The sequence below is a fragment of the Oncorhynchus masou genome, chromosome 21 (genome assembly GCF_036934945.1).
Source record: "Oncorhynchus masou masou isolate Uvic2021 chromosome 21, UVic_Omas_1.1, whole genome shotgun sequence".
NCBI lineage: Eukaryota > Metazoa > Chordata > Actinopteri > Salmoniformes > Salmonidae > Oncorhynchus > Oncorhynchus masou.
In genome coordinates this window covers 1,578,008-1,599,915 of record NC_088232.1, presented here as the reverse complement: position 1 = coordinate 1,599,915, position 21,908 = coordinate 1,578,008, and the positions used below count along the sequence as shown (strand labels likewise).

Genomic DNA, 21,908 nt, shown 5'->3' with positions numbered 1-21,908 from the left:
GGTTTTTAGGAGCATATACCCATTTGGGTGATTGAAAGATGAACTGAGGTCCACACTCCAGGCCAGTTGATGGTGGTAACGCATCTTGAAGATGGTTGCCAACCGCAATATAAAGTACAAAGAAGAAGCCAGAAGGAGGAGCTATTACTAGAAACAAAGTCTGTTTACCCTTTTACCTGTGGATTAATTGTCAGACGACTAGAGGACCTTGTACATTTCAGGTAAAATAACCAAATGTTTATATCCCAGGACATATTAGCTAGCAACAAACAGCAAGCTAGCTAAATTTCCATAAATGTTTGCTTATCCACCGGTCCCGATATTAATATAGTTGGTTCAGAGTTCGTTTTGATATCTCAATCTGCGTAGTCCTGATCACATCTGGTGTGGGGGGACAAAATTCAACATGTGTGGTCAGCATGTGAGGCAGTAACATGCTGACCAGACACGTCGCATGCGCGAGCATCGCAAAATAAATGTAGAAATCCATGTTATTCAATTATTTGGCGCGCCATCAAGCGATCTGCAATGCCAAGGGCTAAAATAGAGGTCAGTTCTATTTCTGACGCAGATCGTGCTGAAAGTCCTGCCTCTCCCATCTCATTGGTTTATAGAAGCAGGTACCCACGTGCCATCTGCTCATTGGTTATACCCACCGTGGGCGATTGAAAGACAAACCGTTTTGCCGGTCGTCATGGAAATACTATGAAAGTTTAGATGGATCACCATATAAATTCAAGGATGAAAAAGGCTGGAAGGAGGAGAGATGACTAGAAACGATTCGGTTGGCCGTTGTGTAGATTAATTGTCGGGGTAGAGGAACCTTGTGCATTTCAGGCAAAATAACAACTCAATGTTTATATCCCAGGACAAATTAGCTAGCAACAGCAAGCTAGCTAAATAGGACAAATTAGCTAGCAAGCGCAAGCTAACTATATAATTTCCATACCTATTTAATGCTTTTCGACCTGTCCCCAAATTAATGTGTCATTGGTTCAGAGTTTGTTTTGACATTTTAACCTGCGTGTCGTGATCACGTTTGGTGTAGGGGGACAAAATACATGTATGCACGATGTCGCAAGCGCAGCCTGTTTGGGTTCCGTGTAAAATGGACAAACGCAAAAAAGAGATGAGACGTAAAGAGAAAAAGAGCAAATTAAAGCGACACATAAAGACAAAGAGAGAGAGGCAGATAGTAAAGACAGACAGAGTGAGAGAGACAAAATCGAGGCAGTCTGATAGTGAGAATAATTTGAGTCTCATTAGCTCAGCCTTGTTTGATTATGTAACCACTACTGTCACAGCCTCTTTTGCCGTCTTCATTTCGAGCCATGACTCCTCCTTCGCCATTACCCCCCCCCCCCCCACACACACACACACACACACACACACTACCCTCCCCCTGGACACAGACCACCCTGTATTTATTTTTAGCCTAAACATCCGACCCAGCTAGTCGGCATGCCCTGCTCTCCAGTACAGACTACGTAAGAGTGGATGTCTTATGGTGCTTTCAAGACAACTGGGAACTCTGGGGAAAATAAATAAATAAAACTAGGTAAGATAATGACGTCAGTGATCTTCAGGTCGGAGCTCTAGAAAGAGGCCCAAGTTTCCGACTTGGCTGACCATTTAAAACAAATGTTTCCCAGTCGGAGCTCGTCCCCCCATCATGTTCCAAGCGGTCTTGAATGTGCTGAAGTCAGATTTCGAAGTCCGGTTGTTTTGAACTCGGCAAGACTTGGGAGGCCAACGACGCGTGATAATGATCGAACACTGCATCACATCCCAGTGGCCCGCTGGAAGCAATTTGTACATTAATTACGCCAGATGAAATCCCAAGGATTTTCACATGTGAGTGGATGATTGAGGTTAGATAGAGACATCACGTGGCCTGTTGATACAGCCTATGGTCCTTCGGAAAATACTGTAGTCGTACAGCTCGTACAGACTAGCTTTGTCGGTCTATCCTAATGTATAATGCAAATTTAAGTAGGCCTCCATTATAAAGTGGAAGACCAACTCGACTGCAGACAGTCGGATGTAGCAGTCTGAATCAGTGATGAAAAATCTCTGCAGTGTCTATAGAAAAATGTCTACTGAATATCCAATGACTCAATAAGTAGAAAGGAAACATTCAGTAAGACTTCAAATGATTTCAATGTACTTAAAAATACAGATACTGTTAATTTGTACCGCTAGAACAAGCAGGTAGAGGTTGTTTCATTAAAAACTGCAGTAGCCAAAGATGTCCATTTCTTAAAAATGATAACCTTTGATATATATTCTATTCAATTGTTCTTCCACAGAAAGTCCTGACAGTCCAACAAACTTCTTTGAAAAGATTCAGTGGAGTTGCCATTTTACTTTATATCAAATATTCTTTTGGAAAGACCATTTCAGTCTTCAGTGTCCATCTACTCTCCAGTTATCAGAAGAATACATAATTGGGTAAAGAATAAAAATGTCTTTATTTAACATTGATCAAGAGGACATCCAATGTTACAAAATTGAAATGGATGCCAAGACCTTCAGACATGTCATGAATCAGTCTTAAATTACTGCAATGCAAAATGAGAGAACAAAAGCTCTTAGAAAAATGAAACTGGCTTTTTTGAACGGCAATAGAATAAAAGTATTGTGATGCGTTTAGTACACTTACAATTCTAAAAACCACTCCAAATGAAACCACTAAACTTTAATTCAGTTGACCACTTAAAAAAAAGGGCTTTTGGAATAGAATATACTTGGCATTTTGTGTGGCCTTTTAAAATAACTATATACACAGCCATAGACAATACGATTTGGAAAATACTGCATTTGTGGTCGTGGTAATAAAATATTTTGTCAATTTGGTACAGAATGAAAAAAATTAGATGTGAACGTCATCTAATTTTTGTAAATTCTGTTCAGAAAGATTGACCGTCAAATTTGGATCTATAAAACCAGTTTTCAATAAAACCCCACTGTTTTGCACATTCCCACACATAACTGCGATGAACATGGTCACACCTAAAGAATTGATTAGAACTTTAGATACTCATTCCATGTCATTTCAGCAAGCCATCTGTATTTTGAAACATAAGATTTCCATTCCTGCAACATAATTTTCTTGACATTTTATTTGAGAAATGAAGCTAATTGATTGCACCCAAATTGGCCCTTGTAATTTACAGGATTCACATAATATTCAATAAATATAGTACCCAACATCTTACTTGGACCAAAGGTTTTCCTATCAAACGCCACCCAAGGACCCCCACACCAATCCCACCCCAATGGTCAGTATACCGCATCAGTTCTGTCTAACAAGTAGTATGGAGCTGCGGCTTGTAATGTAGTCCCTCTGAATCAGGTGTTTCACCCCCCCCCCCCGTTCAGAGAAATTTGCCATTTGAAATCAATTGCATTATTTACCAAATATTAGTCTAAAAGTACCAGGTTGTCAACTTGATGTTGCTGTTCCTACTACTGACACATCCCTCTGTAAATGTTAATGGTCTCGTGTTTATTAAAACAGATTACAAGTTTCTTTGCAACTTTGGGTAGAAAACCAATAGCTTTTGCTACATTGTGTGGTCATCCTCACAAGTCAAGACAGTCATCTATGAAAGCAATTCAGTTCGTCTGTCTTAGCAGCCTAATGATTCAACCCAACAAATGGCAGCTGAGTGGGCAACACCTATGGTGCAATTCTCATGATAACTTTTCCTACAAGCCCAAAACTCTGAAGAAATGGGCTCGTGATTAAAATGTGACAAAAACCCTAACAAAATAATAAAATCATAAACTATTGCATGGCAGTCGTACATTTTTAAATATAATTATTTGAATATATATGTTGTGTGATTAGCAACCTGTAACATTAAACCCAACACCATTGCAAAATACTATACAGTGTGTGTTTGGGACTTTTCCCATTGAACCCATTAGAACTGCTGTAGCCTAATGGTTTGTTTATTCACCAGGAATGGTCAAACTAATCCAGACCTTTTTTTAAAGGGAACAAACCACACAGAGGGGCTGTTTCCTGGACACAGATTATGCCGAAGAGAAGGACAACCTGAATTGCTTTCATGGAGGACTGGCTTGAATTATGAGGATGGCCACAATTTAGTTTCATCATGAGCAAAAGCTATTGGTTTTTCTACCCAAAGTTGCAAAGCATGGCAATTTTGTGACCCATGTTTGGTACAAGGGTCACAAAAGGTGTGACCCATGTAATAAACACAAGAGACCAGCAACATGGATAAAAGGGTGTGGCAGTAGCAGGAACAGCGGCATATAGTAGGAAAAACCTGGTACTCACTAATTTATGGTAATGCCAGCGACTTCAAAATAGCTAATTTCTCTGAACAGGGGGAACCCCCCCCACCAGATTCACAGGAAATACATTATAGGATGAAGAAGCAACACTCCAAGCCGCAACTCCATACTACTTTCTAGACAGAACTGATACTGTATACTGGTTGTGGGGTGCAATTGTGGAGGAGTGTGAGGGGTTTGGGTGGCTATTGGATTCCTCATGTCTTACTCATTGGTAGGAAGAATTATGGTCAAATGTTACTATATTTATTGAAGATTATTTCAATCCTATTATTTTAAATAGCCAATATGGGTGCAATCAATTAGCTTAAATTCTTAGAGATCAAATTATGTTTCAGGAATGCTAATCTTATCTGTAACTACAGAAACGATTTCAGCACAATCTGAGATGGTGGGTGTCAAAATCCTCCTTGTGCTTTTTGAAGTGGAAACGATCCGATAGCTAATCTAAGCTCAGACATCATTGAATGGCTAGGTCAACAAGTATGCAGAGGAAGAGTGTCTGAACCATAGAAATACAATTATATTTCTATGGTTTGATCGAAGGAGAACCATTCCAATATGACTGCCTCTATGTCATGTCAGTGTACAATCTGTCACAACGGTGGATACCATACTTTGAAAAAAACAATGAAAAAAAAGAAGAGCTAATATTGTGGTAAAAAGAAAAAATGCAATCAATGTGCCAATTAAATAAATCACAATATACCAAAGCACCTCTTGAAGAGTATTTCAGACATTCTTCACGGAACACAACTCTTTAGCATTTTCCAAACATACCCGTTCAGTAAATACACGTCAACTGTCTTGGTGTTGTAAGGCACCTTAAAATGTTTCTTGCTTTCCTATATCCAAGATAATGGATTGTACATCATTGCTGGGGGATATTTATTTTAATTTTTTTATTATTATTATTCTGCATTAAAGTTAATGAACGTGTTGATGAACGCATAGTAGTCGCCGGGCAGGGAACGTGAGAGTTGAAGGCATAAGAAAAAGTATGAATTTGAGAATGGGAGTGTGTCATCATCGACTTCATGGATACCATGTATAAGGTGACAGTTGGGCGAGATACAGCCATAGATGGGAGCAGGCCAGGCGACCCTTGGGTTTGGCATACAGCATCTAGACGTAGATTGTCAGGGATGACGAGACCCCTCTTCCACTAGCCTGATCCAAGATATGTTTGTGCGGTCTTCCCAACAATGTTTTGCTGTATAGCAAACTTCCACAGTTTGGTAATGACTATGACCATAGAGGTATACGGCACAAACAGCTCTGGGACAAGGCTAGTCTTCCACAGAGTATACAGGCTAAGGTTCTGGACTACAGCATCTCCACATAGTTTTCAGGGATGAGGCCTTTCTTCCCCTCCAGCTCTCCTTCCAGCCAGCCAGGTTCCCTGGAAGGTGCCACTGCAGATGGGAACAGAAGGTACCAGGAGACAGGGTGAGATAGGAGTAAACACACTGCATTTCATCAGTGTTAGAAAACACAGATGGCTGTGTCAGTGAGAGAGAATTTTGCTCAGAACTTTATGGTTGACTTTTTATAGTCGGCATAGATAGAGTATATAAACAACCATCATCTCAGCAAACAATGAAATTGTGGTGGAAATAAAAATTAAAAAAACTTTCTGTGCTCTGGAAATACTCAGCAATTACGGAAAGTGATGGGCCATGTCATCCTCATTTTGTCCATTCAGGTAATGTACCCCATTTGCTGGGAGAATGACTCAAGAGGGTATCATTGTAGGCTGTGTTTGGCACAGATAAGCTTTTCAGATAACAGGGACATGTTCATTTGGCACTAAATGGATTAAAACAGACATACAGAGAGGGACTTCAATCAGAATTATTCATTTCAGTTCTGCATTGCAAAATGTTTGAAAACGTTTTTAAGTTGGTCTTCCCATGGTGCCGGACCATCTTCAGACTGAATATGAGATAATGATAGTCGATAATGATAGTCGGAAGTAAATTGGCAGCAAAATACAGCACCAATGGATTCCTACCCAAACTCTGTATATTTGACTAAAGTGAAATGGGCTGAGATATCTTGATGCATAACTTTAGTATTTTCTAACCCATCTCTCTAAAATGTTTATACTACGTGATATTTGGCTCCCTTGCTTGTGGTGTATATTTAATGTGATACTATTTCTTATGAGATGGAAAACTCAAGATGATATTAAAAAAAGCTGTGCCATTATTAAAACTATTATTGATAATAGGTTGAGACCATGTTTGGTTAGGTATGCGCAAGCCAATATAGGTCTCTAGTTAAGCGTTTGGCCATATTTGCCCTCATACTGTAACACTTCTTTTGACAAGGGTTCTTTCATTTGTCGAGCCATGCACTGCCAATTGACTGTGGCTTTGAGATAGTTGGATTCTCAATATGAGACAGTGAATCATATTTTTCAAATATTTTTGGTTCGAGGGTGTACATGTTATATTTTCCGTCTGAGTTACAATCTCAAACACCTCAGTTAAACTCAATTGGAAAACAACCCCATACCAGATAATATTTTATTAGTAGAGTGTCTCGCTTGCCTGACCACTCACCATGAATTTAATTCCTCTGCTCTATTAAATTGCTATATACATTCAGTCTGAATCTGACATCCTAGAAGTCATTGAGGGGAGTTGTACAAAACAAATTGAATCAGCGATTCAATCATCTCTAACAAATCAAAGTTGATAAAGTCATCATGGAGGCTGGCTCTGGCCCAACCCATCAGTTTCTGGGACCAATCAGAACTGTCAGAATGTGTTCGCATTCTAGAAATCATATGGCAAATATCCAGACTCATCGTTTGGCAAGAGGCCTATGGATGGGTAGCTAGGCAAGTGTCTTGCATCTTCAGGAACCCCAGCCCATATGCATACTTGAGTAAGCCCTCAATGATAATTGACTGGTAATACCCAGCCACGGACGCATCTTATCAACAACAATTACATATCCTCTTGTTGTAAAGACTCATATCAAGACCATTTCCCTTGACTGACTAGAGCTCTGTCAAGTCCCCTTTCAGATGGACTGGAGAGTCACGACCTCTCCTCTCTCCCTCTATCCATCACTCAGTCTGATTCAAGATCAGATTGGGCTGTCCTGTTACTGGTTCCCTCACGGAATCCAATATGCCCGGCGGTTCTTTGAGATTTGAGTGAGCGACAGTTGTCGGAGCGATAACACTTACCGGCGCTGAATATTGCTCCGACCTGGAAGGATAACTCAGATTCGTGCTCGGCCTCGCACGGGTACACCGCCATGGCTCTCTTGCCGCCGCCACCGGTGACACTGAAAAATGAAGACAATCAGTGAGCTGGTGGGGCTTTGGGAGAGAGGGAGATCAGAGGATTACTCCACGGTTCAATCTAGGCTAGGTGATCTGTACTGAAACAGCAGGGAGAAAATGAGCAGAAGGACTATGGGTATCTCAGGGGCTGGCGCGAACCAAGAGGACTGTTGTCTGGCCGCTATCTGAACCTGGCGAGCGAGTCCACACACCACCGTCCCCCTCTGAGACACAGGGTCAGTGTGGATGCATCTCAGACTGCAGGCATGCACCAGGCCACAGCGATAGACACCCATTATGGTTCTACTGAGATAAAGAGCAGGGCAATTCTAAAGCAGGTTTCTACACACACAGAACATCCGAATGGAATTCCTGAGTTCCTCTCCTGGCACTGTTTTATGAAAAATTCTACCCGTAGTGGTTACAGACCTAGACACTGAGGCTACATTCTTAAAGTGAATGTGAGGTAAAAGGGTTGTCTAAGACGTCATATGCATGCATAGCCTTACAAAGGTTAGAGAAGATGCTTTTCTGGCCTTGACAAAACAACGTGTTTATTCGGCAAGGTTTTTGTTGTTGTTGTGCCCCCTTTGCAAATAGTAATGCCTGCTGCCAGTTGAGAACTATGTCGAAAACTCAGCCTTCAATACCTCATACCCTGATAAATATTTCATATACCTACACTCTGCAACAACAACATTGGAGAGCAAAACATATCTATTCAAACTGAAAAACTTTTGCGGATGCCGAGTTGTCACCGCAACAATCTTCACCTGCACTTTGGGATTTGTTCTTTTGAATAGAAGGTATTCTTACTGCATCTGGAGGAACAGGCCTTTTGTATATATTAAATAACATAATGGATTGCCCATAACGACTTGGCCATGTGCAATTTCCTCAGCATAATTTGAAAGCTTGAATTAATCATTGTCTGGTAGGTAGCCCAACTATGGGCTTCATGTCTACAGAGTTCCAACAGAGTCCATTCAAATACCTGTGTGTGCGCGCGTGCTTACCCATCCACTGTCTTGTCCCCATCAGAACTGGCTTTGGTCAGGGCTCCAGAGTTGAGCCACGAGGCTGCTACAGCGATGCAGGCCCTGCAGTCAAGAGGGAACAGAGGGTCAAACGTCTACAACCAGATACCAAATACCTACAGTACCATCCCAATGACACCGGACAGTGGTCATTCACCCAGTAGTGGGTCTTAGTCTTTTCCCTGGCCAGCGTGAAGCCTATGAACTCAGATTGTTGCAGCATGTTTGACTGAATGGTTAATGTCCTCCCATCTGTATTTTACTGCAGTGAGAAGGTCTAGGTGACCGCTATCGTTAAGTTGAAAAGTGAATTCCCTTCTCAAACGCATATTTCAAGTTGTTTAAGTTAAACATGCTTAATTCCCTGTAGTCAAACATAAAAAAAGTACACAGCCATCTCAAAACGACTGCTATAATTTACACTGAAATCATTAGCAATTGTCGGGAGTGAGAAGTAGAGTGAGGTTTTAATGGCTAGTGCCCTTGAGCTGTGGGGGGGAAGCCAAAGGGATTTCAGCAGGGGACAGTGTGTGGCAGAGAGAAGAGGCTGGGAAGAGCACCACACTTAACAGCTAGCTACTTTCGCACACAGCCAATTAATATTCCACCTCCAGAATCTACACAGCCTTGGCAAGGCTTACAGAAACTCACAGGTTTTGTTCTAATTACCTTTGTTTGTACAGTTTTTGTAAAAACAATTCTGTAGTGAAGGGCACATTTAGAAAATTCTACACAAGTTCATTTATGTGAGATATTTTTTTTTTTAAAGGCCAAAATCAGTGGAGTGTTTCAAAAAGGAAAGAACAAAACAAAAAGGAGAGATTTGGCCCTTTGTGAAGCACAGCAGGGCACCCAATCAAGGGTCATCACAAAAAACTATTGACAATTCATCAGATCTAAAAAAACAAAACAAAAAAAGTCTCATATTGTGGCTGAATTAACACGGGATGTTTTTGATAATAATACAGGGGGGGGGGGTGTATGACCACCACACCATCTCAGGGCAACTCAACAGCCTTTAACATGCTGATTGCAGAATGCCAGGGAGAGCAAATTTTAGACAGAGGAACACATACACAGAGAGAGAGGAACAAAGAGACGAGCGGCACAACCCCCTGTGAATAAAACATTGAGATTAGGTGCATAATTATTACAAATCTGCCAAAGTTCACAGCTGTCCTTATGAAGCATTGCTTGAATATTCTTGAAAATCAATGTCCTACATTTTAACCACTTGTTTTACTGATATTTGAAGTATGGATTAGTCCAATGGTATAAAAGTACATGCGATTGACCCATTCTTCTTTAGAGCCATAAATTGTATTTTCCCCCTAGGAACAACTTCCACTGTTCTCAGGACAGACAAAAAAACAAAAACAGTATCACCAACTTAGAAAGTTAGAGAATGTTCTAGAGAACCATTACCAGAGGTCCTTTAGCCTGAACAGTGTAACTGGAGGGGAAAACAATTCCCTTAACAGTAAAGCCTCCACTTCCCCACTAATTCAACTGTCCTCTATAAACTACCTGGGGAGGTCACAGCCCATAACATCTGTTCACCAAATGGATATAAGTGGAGACAACCTATAGACATGACCATTCACCCTAAAACAGCTATACCAATCCTATTAACCATTACTAGTAAAGATGTCTTGTACCATACGCTAAAGCAGGAGGACGGACGGGGCAGAGTGCGTCTGCGCTCTTTTATGCTCTCTGCGTCAAGTCTCGTCCTACTTTAACCTCCAGAGACAGAGCAGGGTCAGCCAGGGCACAGAGGGGCTGAGAGGGACAGCCAGCGTCAAGCCGCCCTCCCTCCTTCCCTGCCTGGGGCCCATGCTAATACAGCGCAATGAGTAAATTGCTTCTAGCCGCTGCTCCCATAGAGACACAAATACAATTAGAGCGAGCAGCTTGGGAGGGCTTGGGGGGCAGGGGTTACAGGTGGGATGGGAATGAGGGAACATAGTCCATACCTCTCTCTGGCCATGACTTCTGCTATCAGAATACGAAGATTGCATTGAATAGACGGGCCAAGATACACAAAAGTGGCTTTGTGGTGTGATTGTGTTCAGATCTGTCTGACTACTTCAGGAGGTGGTCAGGGCTGCATTGTGTGTGGATTTCTCCTCAGTCTGGACACAATCACGTCATCAGCACTCCTCCCACGAGTCTCCAGAAAACGTGTTTTGGGACAGAGTCACCCTTTCATTATAAAGTTAGAGGAAATACATTCCTAGCGTGTGAAGAATGTGTTTTCTGGACTCAAATGCTAGCCTACATTTTGAATAACTTTCACTAAACAAAAAAATAGTTTGTCTAACCTGTTTGCAATCCATTTAGCTTTGTTGCTAGCTTGCTATTGAGGTTAGCTGGCTAGTTAGCTACAGTAGTTAGCTACTGCCATCAAGTTGTTGTTGTGTTACCATATTTAGCCTATTCCAAGGTTTGTAGAATGCATACTGGCATTTGAATATAGCAGGAAAAAGGAATCTGGACACACTGTGGCCACGGTAGACACTTAAAATGTAGGTGTAGATGCATAACGTGTTCAGAATTCCACGATCAGAATACAAAAACTGTATTAACTCAAGTGCAGACATGGCGTCTCTCCTTCATCTATCCGTCCCCCCTCTCCAACCTCTCCCTCCATCAGGTGCAGTCAGTGCAGTGGATGCCGGATGGTGTGGGTGATTTATAGCTCTGCAGTGTGTGTGTGGAGAGGGACCACTGGTGTCTCAGCTGCTCCACGGGGACGGAGCGCTGCAGCAAATCCACTCATTAACCTCAGTCTCCGTCCTCACAGCACACTGTCTGCCTGGCCCTCTGCCTGAGCCAACAGCAGCACTGTCACTTCACCCACTTCTCACCACACACAAAAACGAACAGAATCAAATCAGACTCAAATCGAAATATTCAGTCACAAAAGTCATGACTTTACTACACAAGTGAAGGCTAATAACGAAATGGCAATTATTAAGATCTGGAACAGACATGTCAAGTAACTAGATACTGAAATGATTACAGGATAAAATGGTTGGGAAAGTATTCAACATGGTCTCCCTAGAAACCTGTTAAATGAACAGTGGAAAATGGATTTATCCAAAAACAAATTACAACTAAGTCAGACAGGAAAATATTTTTTGGTGTCTCGTTAACCAATATATCAGAGCCTCGAATTACACATTGGTTGTTTTTGATCTACAAAATGTGTTTCCTATTGAAATATGATTCAATACACTGAACTTACAATACATTAGGAACACCTGCTCTTTCCACTTGCTCTTTCCATGACAGACTGACCAGGTAAAAGCTATGATCATGACATACCCAAATCTAACTACCTGTAGCTAAGGACCTAATGCAAGGATATGCATATTCTTCATACCATTTGAAAGAACCCACTTAAGGTTGTGGAAATGTGAAATGGATGTAGGAGAATAACAAATTAGATCTGGTAAAAGATAATACAAAGAAGGAAAAAAGTGATTTTTGTACCATCATCTTTGAAATGCAAGAGAAAGGCTATAACGTATTATTCCAGCCCAGGCAAAATTTTGGTTTTGTCCACTAGATGGCAGCAATGTACAAACAAAGTTTTAGACTGATCCAATGAACCACTGCATATTTCTTCAAAATGTATCATGACTGCCCAAATGTGCCTAATTTGGTTATTAATAACTTTAAGTTCATAACTGTGCACTCTCCTCAAACAATATCATTGTATTCTTTCACTGAAATAGCTACTGTAAATTGGACAGTGCAGCTTTCTGCCCATATCAGATATGTCTATGTCCTGGGGAATTTTTTAAAACTTACAACATCATGCTAATCGCATTAGCCTATGTTAGCTCAACTGTCCAGAGGGGGTATGGTAGTATGTGCCTGGCGCACCAGTTTGAGTGTCAGGAACTGAAACACTACTGGGTTTTTCATGCTCAACCGTTTCCCGTGTGTATCAATAATGACCTACCACCCAAAGGACATCCAGTCAACACAACTGTGGGAAGCATTGGAGTAAACATGGGCCAGCATCCCTGTGGAACACTTTCGACACCTTGTAGAGTTCATGCCCCAACTCAAGCCTAGTTATTCTGTGTCCATTGTGAAAAACTGAAATTCATCCAACTGCCCATCTAAACCCCCCACAAATAAAACAGGCACGTTAAGAAGCACACAGTAAGCCACAGAGCAGTGCCTCTGGATTGAGAGCAGAGCAGTGCCCCTGAATCAAGAGCAGTTTTGGCATTAAGTGCCTTTGCCCAAGGGCACAGAGCAGGACAGGAGATGATACCTGGGATCACACACTAGCAGCCCTCCAGTCACCAGTTCAGCTCCCACTAGTTTTATAATCGTGTGGCTATGGGGGCAGTCACCGTACAAAAGAGGTGCACTGCTGGTTCCCATTATCGTATGGCACGAAAGGAATTCAAGCCCACAGCCTCCAGGCCTGGTAGGGTCTGCCAATGGGGGACTTTCTACTGCTCCTCTTTCTGGGCTAACATCACTGATTACTGGAGGAGTGGTGGGCAGGGTCTCATATGTATAAACTGTACTCTAAAGTGACTAAGATACCTTAGAATAGTATAGTTGTGTGTAAATATTGCATCACCCATCTCATTTGTATATACTGTATTCTATATCACTCAGTCCAATGCTGCCGCTCTGACATATGTATATATTCTTAATCCATCCCTTACTTAGATGTGTATTTTGGGTACATGTTGTGAAACTGTTAGATATATTACTGCACTGTCGGAGCTAGAAGCACAAGCATTTCACTACACCCACAATAACATCTGCTAAACACACGTATGTGACAAATACATTAGATTTGAGCTGGTAAGCACCAAAAAACAACTGCCTTCAATCTGGGTGGACAGGAAACCCTGTTCTATTGTCCACAGTTGTCCACCAACAGAGAGGGATGGGGAGGAAGAGGAGAAGAGGCAAAATTACAGTCTCACTCTCCAGGTCTGGAAATGACTGCCACGTGGAGATCCAGATAGTTAATTTGCGTGGGGGCGGGTGAGATACTGAAGTTGGCAGAGATGATAAATCACTCTACAGAAAATAGTGTCTGATGTAGAGAGTTGTAGTTGAACTTGTGTATAAAATGTCATTTTTTTCCAGGTAAAAGCTTAACAGATGTACTAATTAGGTACAATTCCAGATATTGAGCAGTAAGCACCACATCACAGTGACTTCACGTTCCAGTGTTGAGGCTGGTAGTTATTCTAGCCTGGTCCCAGATCTGTTTGTGCCGTTTTGGCAACTCCTATGGTCAATGTCACCGTCAAGCTAAACAGGAATTGCCAAGGCAGCACAAATTGATCTGAAAACAAGCTACCTACTGTACACACACATTCCACCTCCCACGCCTTTTTTGGTGGCAAGTAACGGTGCCGTGGCCTCTGCCAGAAAGGTGCTCCCTGCCATGCTCTCACACACGGCAGTCTTCATAAAGGTCAGAGCTGAGCTATAAGAGGGAACTAGAATATCTCCCAAAGCCAATACGATTTACACGGCTGACGCACCGCCACCTGTCTCCCAAACAAATAATGGCGATATTCACGACCCCCTCCCGGTCACTCCTTCCGTTCCACTGGAGGAGAGGCAAAGCCACGAAGTGGGAAAACATGGAAAAAAACGAGTCTTGGTTATGTAACCCTCTGTAGCGCCGTCTGTCTACCATGGCGACTTGGAGCCAAGGCTAGAGGTGCGACACAGAGCGAGAGACACACATACACGTTGAAAACCAAAGAGAAATCATATTTTTCTCCTCAGTTAAGTATGTGCTAATTTTGTTGTTTTACAGCTCGTGTGTCTTGTGAGAACTCATTACACTGAGCATCTCAGAGAGAGAGAAAGGGAGGGAAAGTGGGCGAGGGGTAGAGGGAATCGGAGAAATAAAGTTTATTTCACAAGGTGAATCTGCAGACATGAGACACTGCAGAGACAAAGAGCAGCCCAACATCTGCAGTCTAACCCAATATTATTATTAGCTCTCGCATCAGCATTCAAGGCAAGCTGTGGGCTGGAGACAACTAAAGGAAACCAAGGACTTCAGAGAAGGGTTGGATAGAGGGGGAAGAGAGCGAGCAGGGGAGAGCGAGCGAGCGAGCGCGAAGAGAGCGAGGAAAGCGAGCGCGAGGAGAGCAGTGAGAAAGCAAGGAAATTGAGAGACATGCATATGTACATGGAGACTGGGAAGGGGTAGACAGGAGGAATTGGGCATCAATTTACTTCCTGTGCCACATAATAAAAAAACAAATAAAATTCATATTTTCTTGGGCAGGTTATGACACTAGCGATATATTCAGCTCAAAGAGTTTCTCAGAGACAGAGATAGAGTTTCAATTAAAGAGATATGAAGGTTTGATGTATGAATGGAGCCAGCAACACCAAAATGTCCCCGTCAGTGACTAAGTGTAGAGTAGAGAAAACAACTTTCAATCCCACTGCAACACGTCAGCTCTTCCAGACTGTCTGAGTTTGAGAGGGTGAAGCCAGACGGCTACAGATCTTACTGTGGATGGTAGTAGGGGGGGTGACTTGGGGGAAAGTTAGGTATGCAGAAGAAGTTTAACTAGAGTGATTAAGAATGAATGACTATTTCAGGAGAGTTGGTAGCCTGTATTAGATACAGCATTTTAAAGAGGTTAGGGTAAAATGCAGGCTTCTCTTTTGCCATGGAGAGCTGTAATGATGGCTGATCCTATAGTGACACCAATCAGGATACATTACTTGCAACTGAAGTTGCCAGAATATCTGAAGAGACTGATGCTGAGGTTAACCGCAGGCATTTCTCCATGTAGACCCACTTACCCTGGGCTGTCTGTGCTGAGGCTGGCGAGAAGGGAAGCATGGTTGGCCTTCTCCGGAGGCGTCCCCGAGGCAGTCGACTGGGACGACACCGACTCGTTGCTGCCGAGCGACGCCTCATCCGAGTTGGAACAGACATCAGGTGACGTCGGTAACACTGAGAGGAGAAGACTGTTAGTCATTGAGAGCAAATTGTTGGACGAGAAAGTCTTTGTCCTTTATTTAGGGGAACAAGGCTAAACATGGCTCTGTGGATGACCCTGTGCCGCTACAGCAGCTGAATGTGGCAGTGGACAACCAGGAGATCACCATGACTAAGGGACGCTAGGAGGTTCCAGGCCAAGTACAACTCTTAGTTCCTGTTTTTAAAACTGAGGGACAGACGATCCTAAGCAGCAACTAAAAGTTAAAAAAGGAAGTTGCTTGTTTAAATTTGGAAGTGTGTAGTTTCCTTTCCCACCACTCCGATCAAAGCAACTGGGCGGTCATTCTGGATTATGGGAGTCTATATTAAAGGAGTGATGTTCAGGCAGGGTCCCCACGTACTCCACTAAAAGCAAATGGCTGACAGCGCTGTGCGAGAAAGTGTTTGCAGATTCTGTCGAAGACAATCATGATCATAAAAGGGCCGTTCATGAAATACTGTAGCTTTTCGGCCCGTATACAATTGGCCTTATAGATCAGATGACACTGATATGAAACATCCATATATAACATATAGCCTCAATTGTATCAAAACAAAGTCCACACAACTACAAGAAGCCTTCTTGCTGTCGGAGAAAAGGCAACTGTTGCTTTGTTGGTTGCACTGAGCACAAGATGGATGACTGAGTTTTAGAACCTCTGGAACCAGTTAAACCCGTTCTCTTCTACCATTATTAAAAACATTCACTACCATCAGCTGTATAGAGTTAAGAAGAAGCATCTATCAAGAGGATATTGCAGTCAAAACAAAACTCATGTTGACACGATCCAAATGAGCTATTCAGAACTACTTCATTACTTTACTAGAAAACACAGCCCAAATAGAAGCAAATAATCAAAACCAGAGACTTCTTGTAGAATGTAACATATGCTTTGTCCACAATGCCTGGGCCATTCTGTGGATTAATTATCTTCCGCATAAAAAATAAAATAATCAGGTCACGACCGGGTTTATGGAAACAGGAAATGCTGGTACAATTGTATAAATGCTGGCAGACAATTTGTTCATTTGACATGGTGGCATCTTTGTGTCAGTAAAATGAATTATGCAAAAAATGGGAGGTGGAAACACCTTTATGTGCAAATATTGATATAATAACTATCACAGTAAACTTGGAGTCGAACAATACGTTGACACGAAAAAGCATGCAGTTTATTAGGCTACAGATGAAATAAGTTATGATGAACTTCACAGGGTGGTGAAAGTGCACGTGATGAGATTGATGCTCTTTCCAAAAAAAAAAAAAAAATATATTATTCTGCTGACATGATCAATGCTGTTAGACAAATAAAAAACAAAACAATTGTTCTTATCCATAATAATCTCTTTTAGCCTATCCGCACTGGGCTGTTGGCTAGAGCGTACATAAGACCAGAATAGGAACATCTGCTGTATAACGTAACAGTTTGTGACAAAACCATCAGTAGAGTTGAAAATTCAAATGGAAACCATTTTTTTGGGGTACATTTGAATTTAACCGCAAAACAATTTTTTTTGTCCACTACGTCAACCACGCACAGCCTTCTCTGCACAATGAGCCAGTTTGATAGAAACATGTCGGGTGGGAAAATGTGCACACCATTTTATACAGATGTGACAATATTCGCATGAAAATCTGTCGCCAATTGGATGGAAACCTAGCTACTGTAGCAAAACCTTTCATACAGAAAGAGCAAACAAGTGTTTAGGATTTGACATTTCAAGTAGTCTTCCATTTGATGACTAACAAATATAACCCTAGCTAATGCTAAAAGCTAAACACAGGATTGAACTGGCAACCCTGGCAGTCATATCTTTCACTAACGTGTCAACATATTGTTAAAAGTACATGTTCCGCTTCACCGGAGTTTTGGAAAAATGTAAGATGTCCATCACAGAGAGAAAATAGAGTAAGGTATAAAACAAAACTTGATCATGAATGATTTGATCCAGGAAAATATGATGGCACTCCAAACTGCCGTGTCCTCAGAAATCCAATATCTGTTGGACAGTTGCCCCATTGCAAATGTGTTAATACACTTCCCTTTCAAGGGGCTGAAGCTACGGCCACACAAAGACGTGTGAAAATGGCTGAGAAACACATACCTTCCTCACGGTCCATTGTAGTCCGTCAAATGTTTAACTAATTTCAACTTTTAAAACACACAAGTTGCATATGTAAATATGATAGACAAATCTATGGATGCCCTCAGTTCTCCTTCAACCATTTTCAGCACCATAGAAAAAAGCCCTTGGCTTATCAGTTTTCCATGGATACAAAATCTGGTGCGGACGCAGCCTTCAGCGTAGTCGCCCATATCTACTGGGTATATTTGCCCACACATACATTTAATTAAAACGTTCTCTGCCAGGTAGTTAGACATCACTTTAAAAACATCATCCACAGACTCCGAACACAATATGGTTAAAGAGAGGATTAAATATTTTTCATCCCAGGTATTAAAATACCCCAATGGTAAAAGCCTGGAGCAATATGAAGGGAGGAGAGTCAGTCTGATAAGCAGATTCGGCCTCCTTTAGGTCATGTTCCAGGAGGAGGATCTGATGGGGGCTGGGGATCTGGGGTTCACAGTAGGGCAGCAGGTCAAGTCACCAGGCTCTCCTGGTAGAGCAGTGTGGGAGGAGAGGCCTGGTACAGCTGTCCCCTTTATATTAGTGATGATCTATAAAAGCTATTGTGCAGGTTTACAAAGGTGCAACAGCAGCTTCATATAGTACAGGAACCTTTACTGGGATCGTTTAGTCAAATACCCGAGTCATGAGAGTAGGGGTCCCTCATTCCAACTCAACATTTCAGCAAGCCTAGCTGAGGATGTAACGTTAGGGCTCTGTCTCTTACCCGTCTGCAGGTCCACGGTCTTTGGGTTATAGACCGCAAGGGGTCGGTTCTGTCGAACCGACAGTTTCTTGGACTGCCTGGTGGGGGCGGAGAGCCCTGGGGAAGACGCGCCTGGGACATCTCCAAAGATCTGAAACAAGAAGAGTAAGCGTGTGTGTGAGTGGCGGGGGATACTGTGTGCGCATAACCAAAATGTATTTAACTATTCCCTCAAAGCAAAGACTGAGCATATTGAGCCGAGGCATGTCCTCATTTGACCTTAGTAAAATGTGTTTTGAAGAGCTCACATCTTTGACACAAGTCCGATAGTAAAGCACTTTAGCCTAGCAGCACGGGTATCTCTAGGGACAGTTGAGATGCACTTTGCTCACTTATTGCGCACTAGGAAAACACATTGGATTTATTTGCAACTTACATCAGGGTTAACAAATAAGGAAGCTGCTGAAAGCAGTATCGGTGTTTATTAGAGCACCCAAGAGAAAACATTTTTTGCAATAGAAAACAAAAATGACCGTTTTCATTGGACAAACGCTCGGTTTTAGCGCCGTTTAGTGCCTAATGAACAAGAGCCAGAGGTGGCTAGGCGCTGCTGACCCACTGACGGACAGTAGATCTGAAGGAGGCTTACATAGTGGATGTGTTGACATACAGACTAACTTCAGGATGTGGAGTTGAAAGAAATTAGGCAGAGAGGATCAGAGGGAGGGAAGAGAGCAAGGTAAAAGGAAATAAAAGAAAAACGACGATAGTGTGAGAGAAATCTGATATGGTTGAGAGCAGCAGAGTTTCAGCAATCTCTGCAGATGGATGTGAATGTAAAATACTGTCTGCTAGCATCTGGGGTATCAACAGTCTGGCAAGAAGGAGAGAGGGGGAGGGAGAGAGGAGAGGAGGGAGGCACTGGGCCTGAGAGGAAAGCTAATGTCTGTCTGTCTGGCTACAAAACTCCCTCACCTCTCGTCTCGCAGCTCAGCACTTTACTTTTCTTAAAGCATCCAATGGTATTACATTCTGGCTCTGACACCAAGTCTTCATTCAAATTGTAATGTGCCTGGTGAAGTTCTGGAACATTATTTATATGGAAGTGTCTCCTCACCAAAACTTTAATTGAAGGTTGAGCGCTCTCTATTTGGACTGTTAGAAATAGAGGAGCTCAAAATTGACAAGGAATCCATGGCCAATTCATGTTTTGGAGTTTAGGTGTACTCGGCATCTTATAGCTGGCCAGAATACAGATCACATACTAATCTCAACCCTTTCTGTTTTGGCTCTGGGAATTGAGCCCCTCTATAGGATGTAGGCAGATGACTATTTACATTAATTAAAAGCAGATTACAGTTCTGTTGTAGCATGGCTCAAAATGGGACTTAAACCCTGTAGGCTAGGCAAAGGACCTTCCATGTACCCTTGTAGATGTCAGAGTACCATGACATACTATCGTTTTTAAGCACAAAAAAGGGGCAAAGTGAGAATCCCTGCTTTGTACGTCAACTGCTGGGCAGATGGAATATGTCAGCCAGGTTCTGTAGTCAGCTCAAAGTGATCATCTCTACATTATGTCAAACACATAGATAAAAACTGTTTAATGCTTCTTATCAATAAGCTGCTTTACAGTTTCATTCGTCTTAGAGCCCTAGTCAAAGACAAACAGGGATTTCAATAAGTTTTACTGTACTCATAAAATGTGAAGAATATTACAAACGAGGAAATGCTTATACATTGCTCTGAGTGACATTTTAGGCAATGTCCTCAAAATCCCATTACCAGCACTGGAGAAAAGTCTCAGCAGTGCGTTTAAGACAAGCTTTCCTCTGGTTGCAGCTTTGAGGAACAATAGAGGATGGGTCTATAGATGTTACTGTGGTCAGGGGGACAAGCTCAGGAGCAGTGGTGGAAAAAGTACCCAATTGTCATACTTGAGTAAAAGTAACGATGCCTTAAAAATGACTCAAGTAAAAGCCATCCTGTAAAATACTACTTCAGTAAAAGTATTTGGTTTTAAATATACTTAAGTATCAAAAGTAAATGTAATTGCTAAAATATACTTAAGTGTCAAAAGTAACTTAAGTATTCAAATTCCTTATATTAAGCAAACCAGAATGCATCATTTTCTTTTTTCAAATGATGGATAGCCAGGAGCACACGCCAACAGACAATTTACAAATCAAACATGCGTTTAGTGAGTCTGCCAGATGAGGGAGTATGGATGACCTAAGGATGTTCTCTTGATAAGTGCGTGAATTGGACCATTTTTCTGTCCTGCTAAGCTTTCAAAATGTAACGAGTACTTTTGGGTGTCAGGGAAAATGTATGGAGTAAAAACTACATTATTTTCTTAAGGAATGTAGTGAAGTAAAAGTTGTCAAAAATATCAATAGTAAAGTACAGATACCCCAAAAAACTATTTAAGTAGCAGGTATATCTCTGGTCACCCCCAAAATCAATTCTTCCTTTGGCCGCCTCTCCTTCCAGTTCTCTGCTGCAAATGATTGGAACGCACTACAAAAATCTGAAACAGGAAACACTTCTCCCTCACTAGCTTCAAGCACCAGCTGTCAGAGCAGCTCACAGATTACTGCACCTGTACATAGTCCATCTATAATTTAGCCCAAACAACTACCTCTTCCCCTATTGTATTTATCAAGCCTCTTTGCACCCCATCATTTCTATCACTACCTTGCACATACTTCCACTGCAAATCTACCATTCCAGTGTTTTACTAGCTATATTGTATTTACTTCGCCACCATAGCCTTTTTTTTTGCTTGCCTTTATCTCACCTCATTTGCTCACACCGTATATAGACTTATTTTTCTACTGTATGTTTGTTTTACTCCATGTGTAACTGTTGTTGTATGTGTCGGACTGCTTTGCTTTATCTTGGCCAGGTCGCAATTGTAAAATGAGAACTTGTTCTCAACTTGCCTACCTGGTTAAATAAAAGGTGAAAAGAATTATGTTTTTACTTGAGTACATTTCACCACTGCTCAGGAGTGCGTTCGGACGTCGGTTTCGTTCAAGAGAAGAATCCAGCGGTTACCTTCTCGTGTTGCTCGATGAGGATCTCCACCACAATGTTCTGGAACTTGAGGTCCATGATGGCAGCCACAGTATCCTCCTGGGGCCTCATCAGGGTGGGACCAAACACCACACCCAGGTTGGCCACCGTCATCAGGTTCAACTTACTGTGGGCCGCCACACTGCATGGGGAGATCAGGGAGGATAACAATTCATGAATTCATAGACAAGGGATTTAGAGTGCTTTTCCCTGATGTTTAAAATGTTTTCCTTAGGGAGATACATACACTTTAGAAGGCCTGTATACTGTGAAGAATTCAGCTGGAAAATTCTAATTCGCTTTGAAGATCTGATTACT

The 21,908-nt window shown here is 41.9% G+C and overlaps 1 protein-coding gene across 1 annotated transcript in view; it reads right to left on the bottom strand.

Annotated features, from left to right (window-relative positions):
* Positions 1 to 2,452: 2,452 nt before the first annotated feature.
* LOC135507574 (rho GTPase-activating protein 10-like) overlaps positions 2,453 to 21,908 on the bottom strand; it is a 67,619-nt gene continuing 48,163 nt past the window's right edge. Inside the window, exons 18-23 of the mRNA XM_064927095.1 lie at positions 21,573 to 21,732; positions 18,534 to 18,663; positions 15,493 to 15,646; positions 8,644 to 8,727; positions 7,529 to 7,629; positions 2,453 to 5,741 (exon numbers count right to left, since the gene is read on the bottom strand). Of these exons, the coding sequence (XP_064783167.1) occupies positions 5,653 to 5,741; positions 7,529 to 7,629; positions 8,644 to 8,727; positions 15,493 to 15,646; positions 18,534 to 18,663; positions 21,573 to 21,732 (718 nt within the window). The 3' untranslated portion in view covers positions 2,453 to 5,652. The remainder of the gene's footprint in view (positions 5,742 to 7,528; positions 7,630 to 8,643; positions 8,728 to 15,492; positions 15,647 to 18,533; positions 18,664 to 21,572; positions 21,733 to 21,908) is intronic.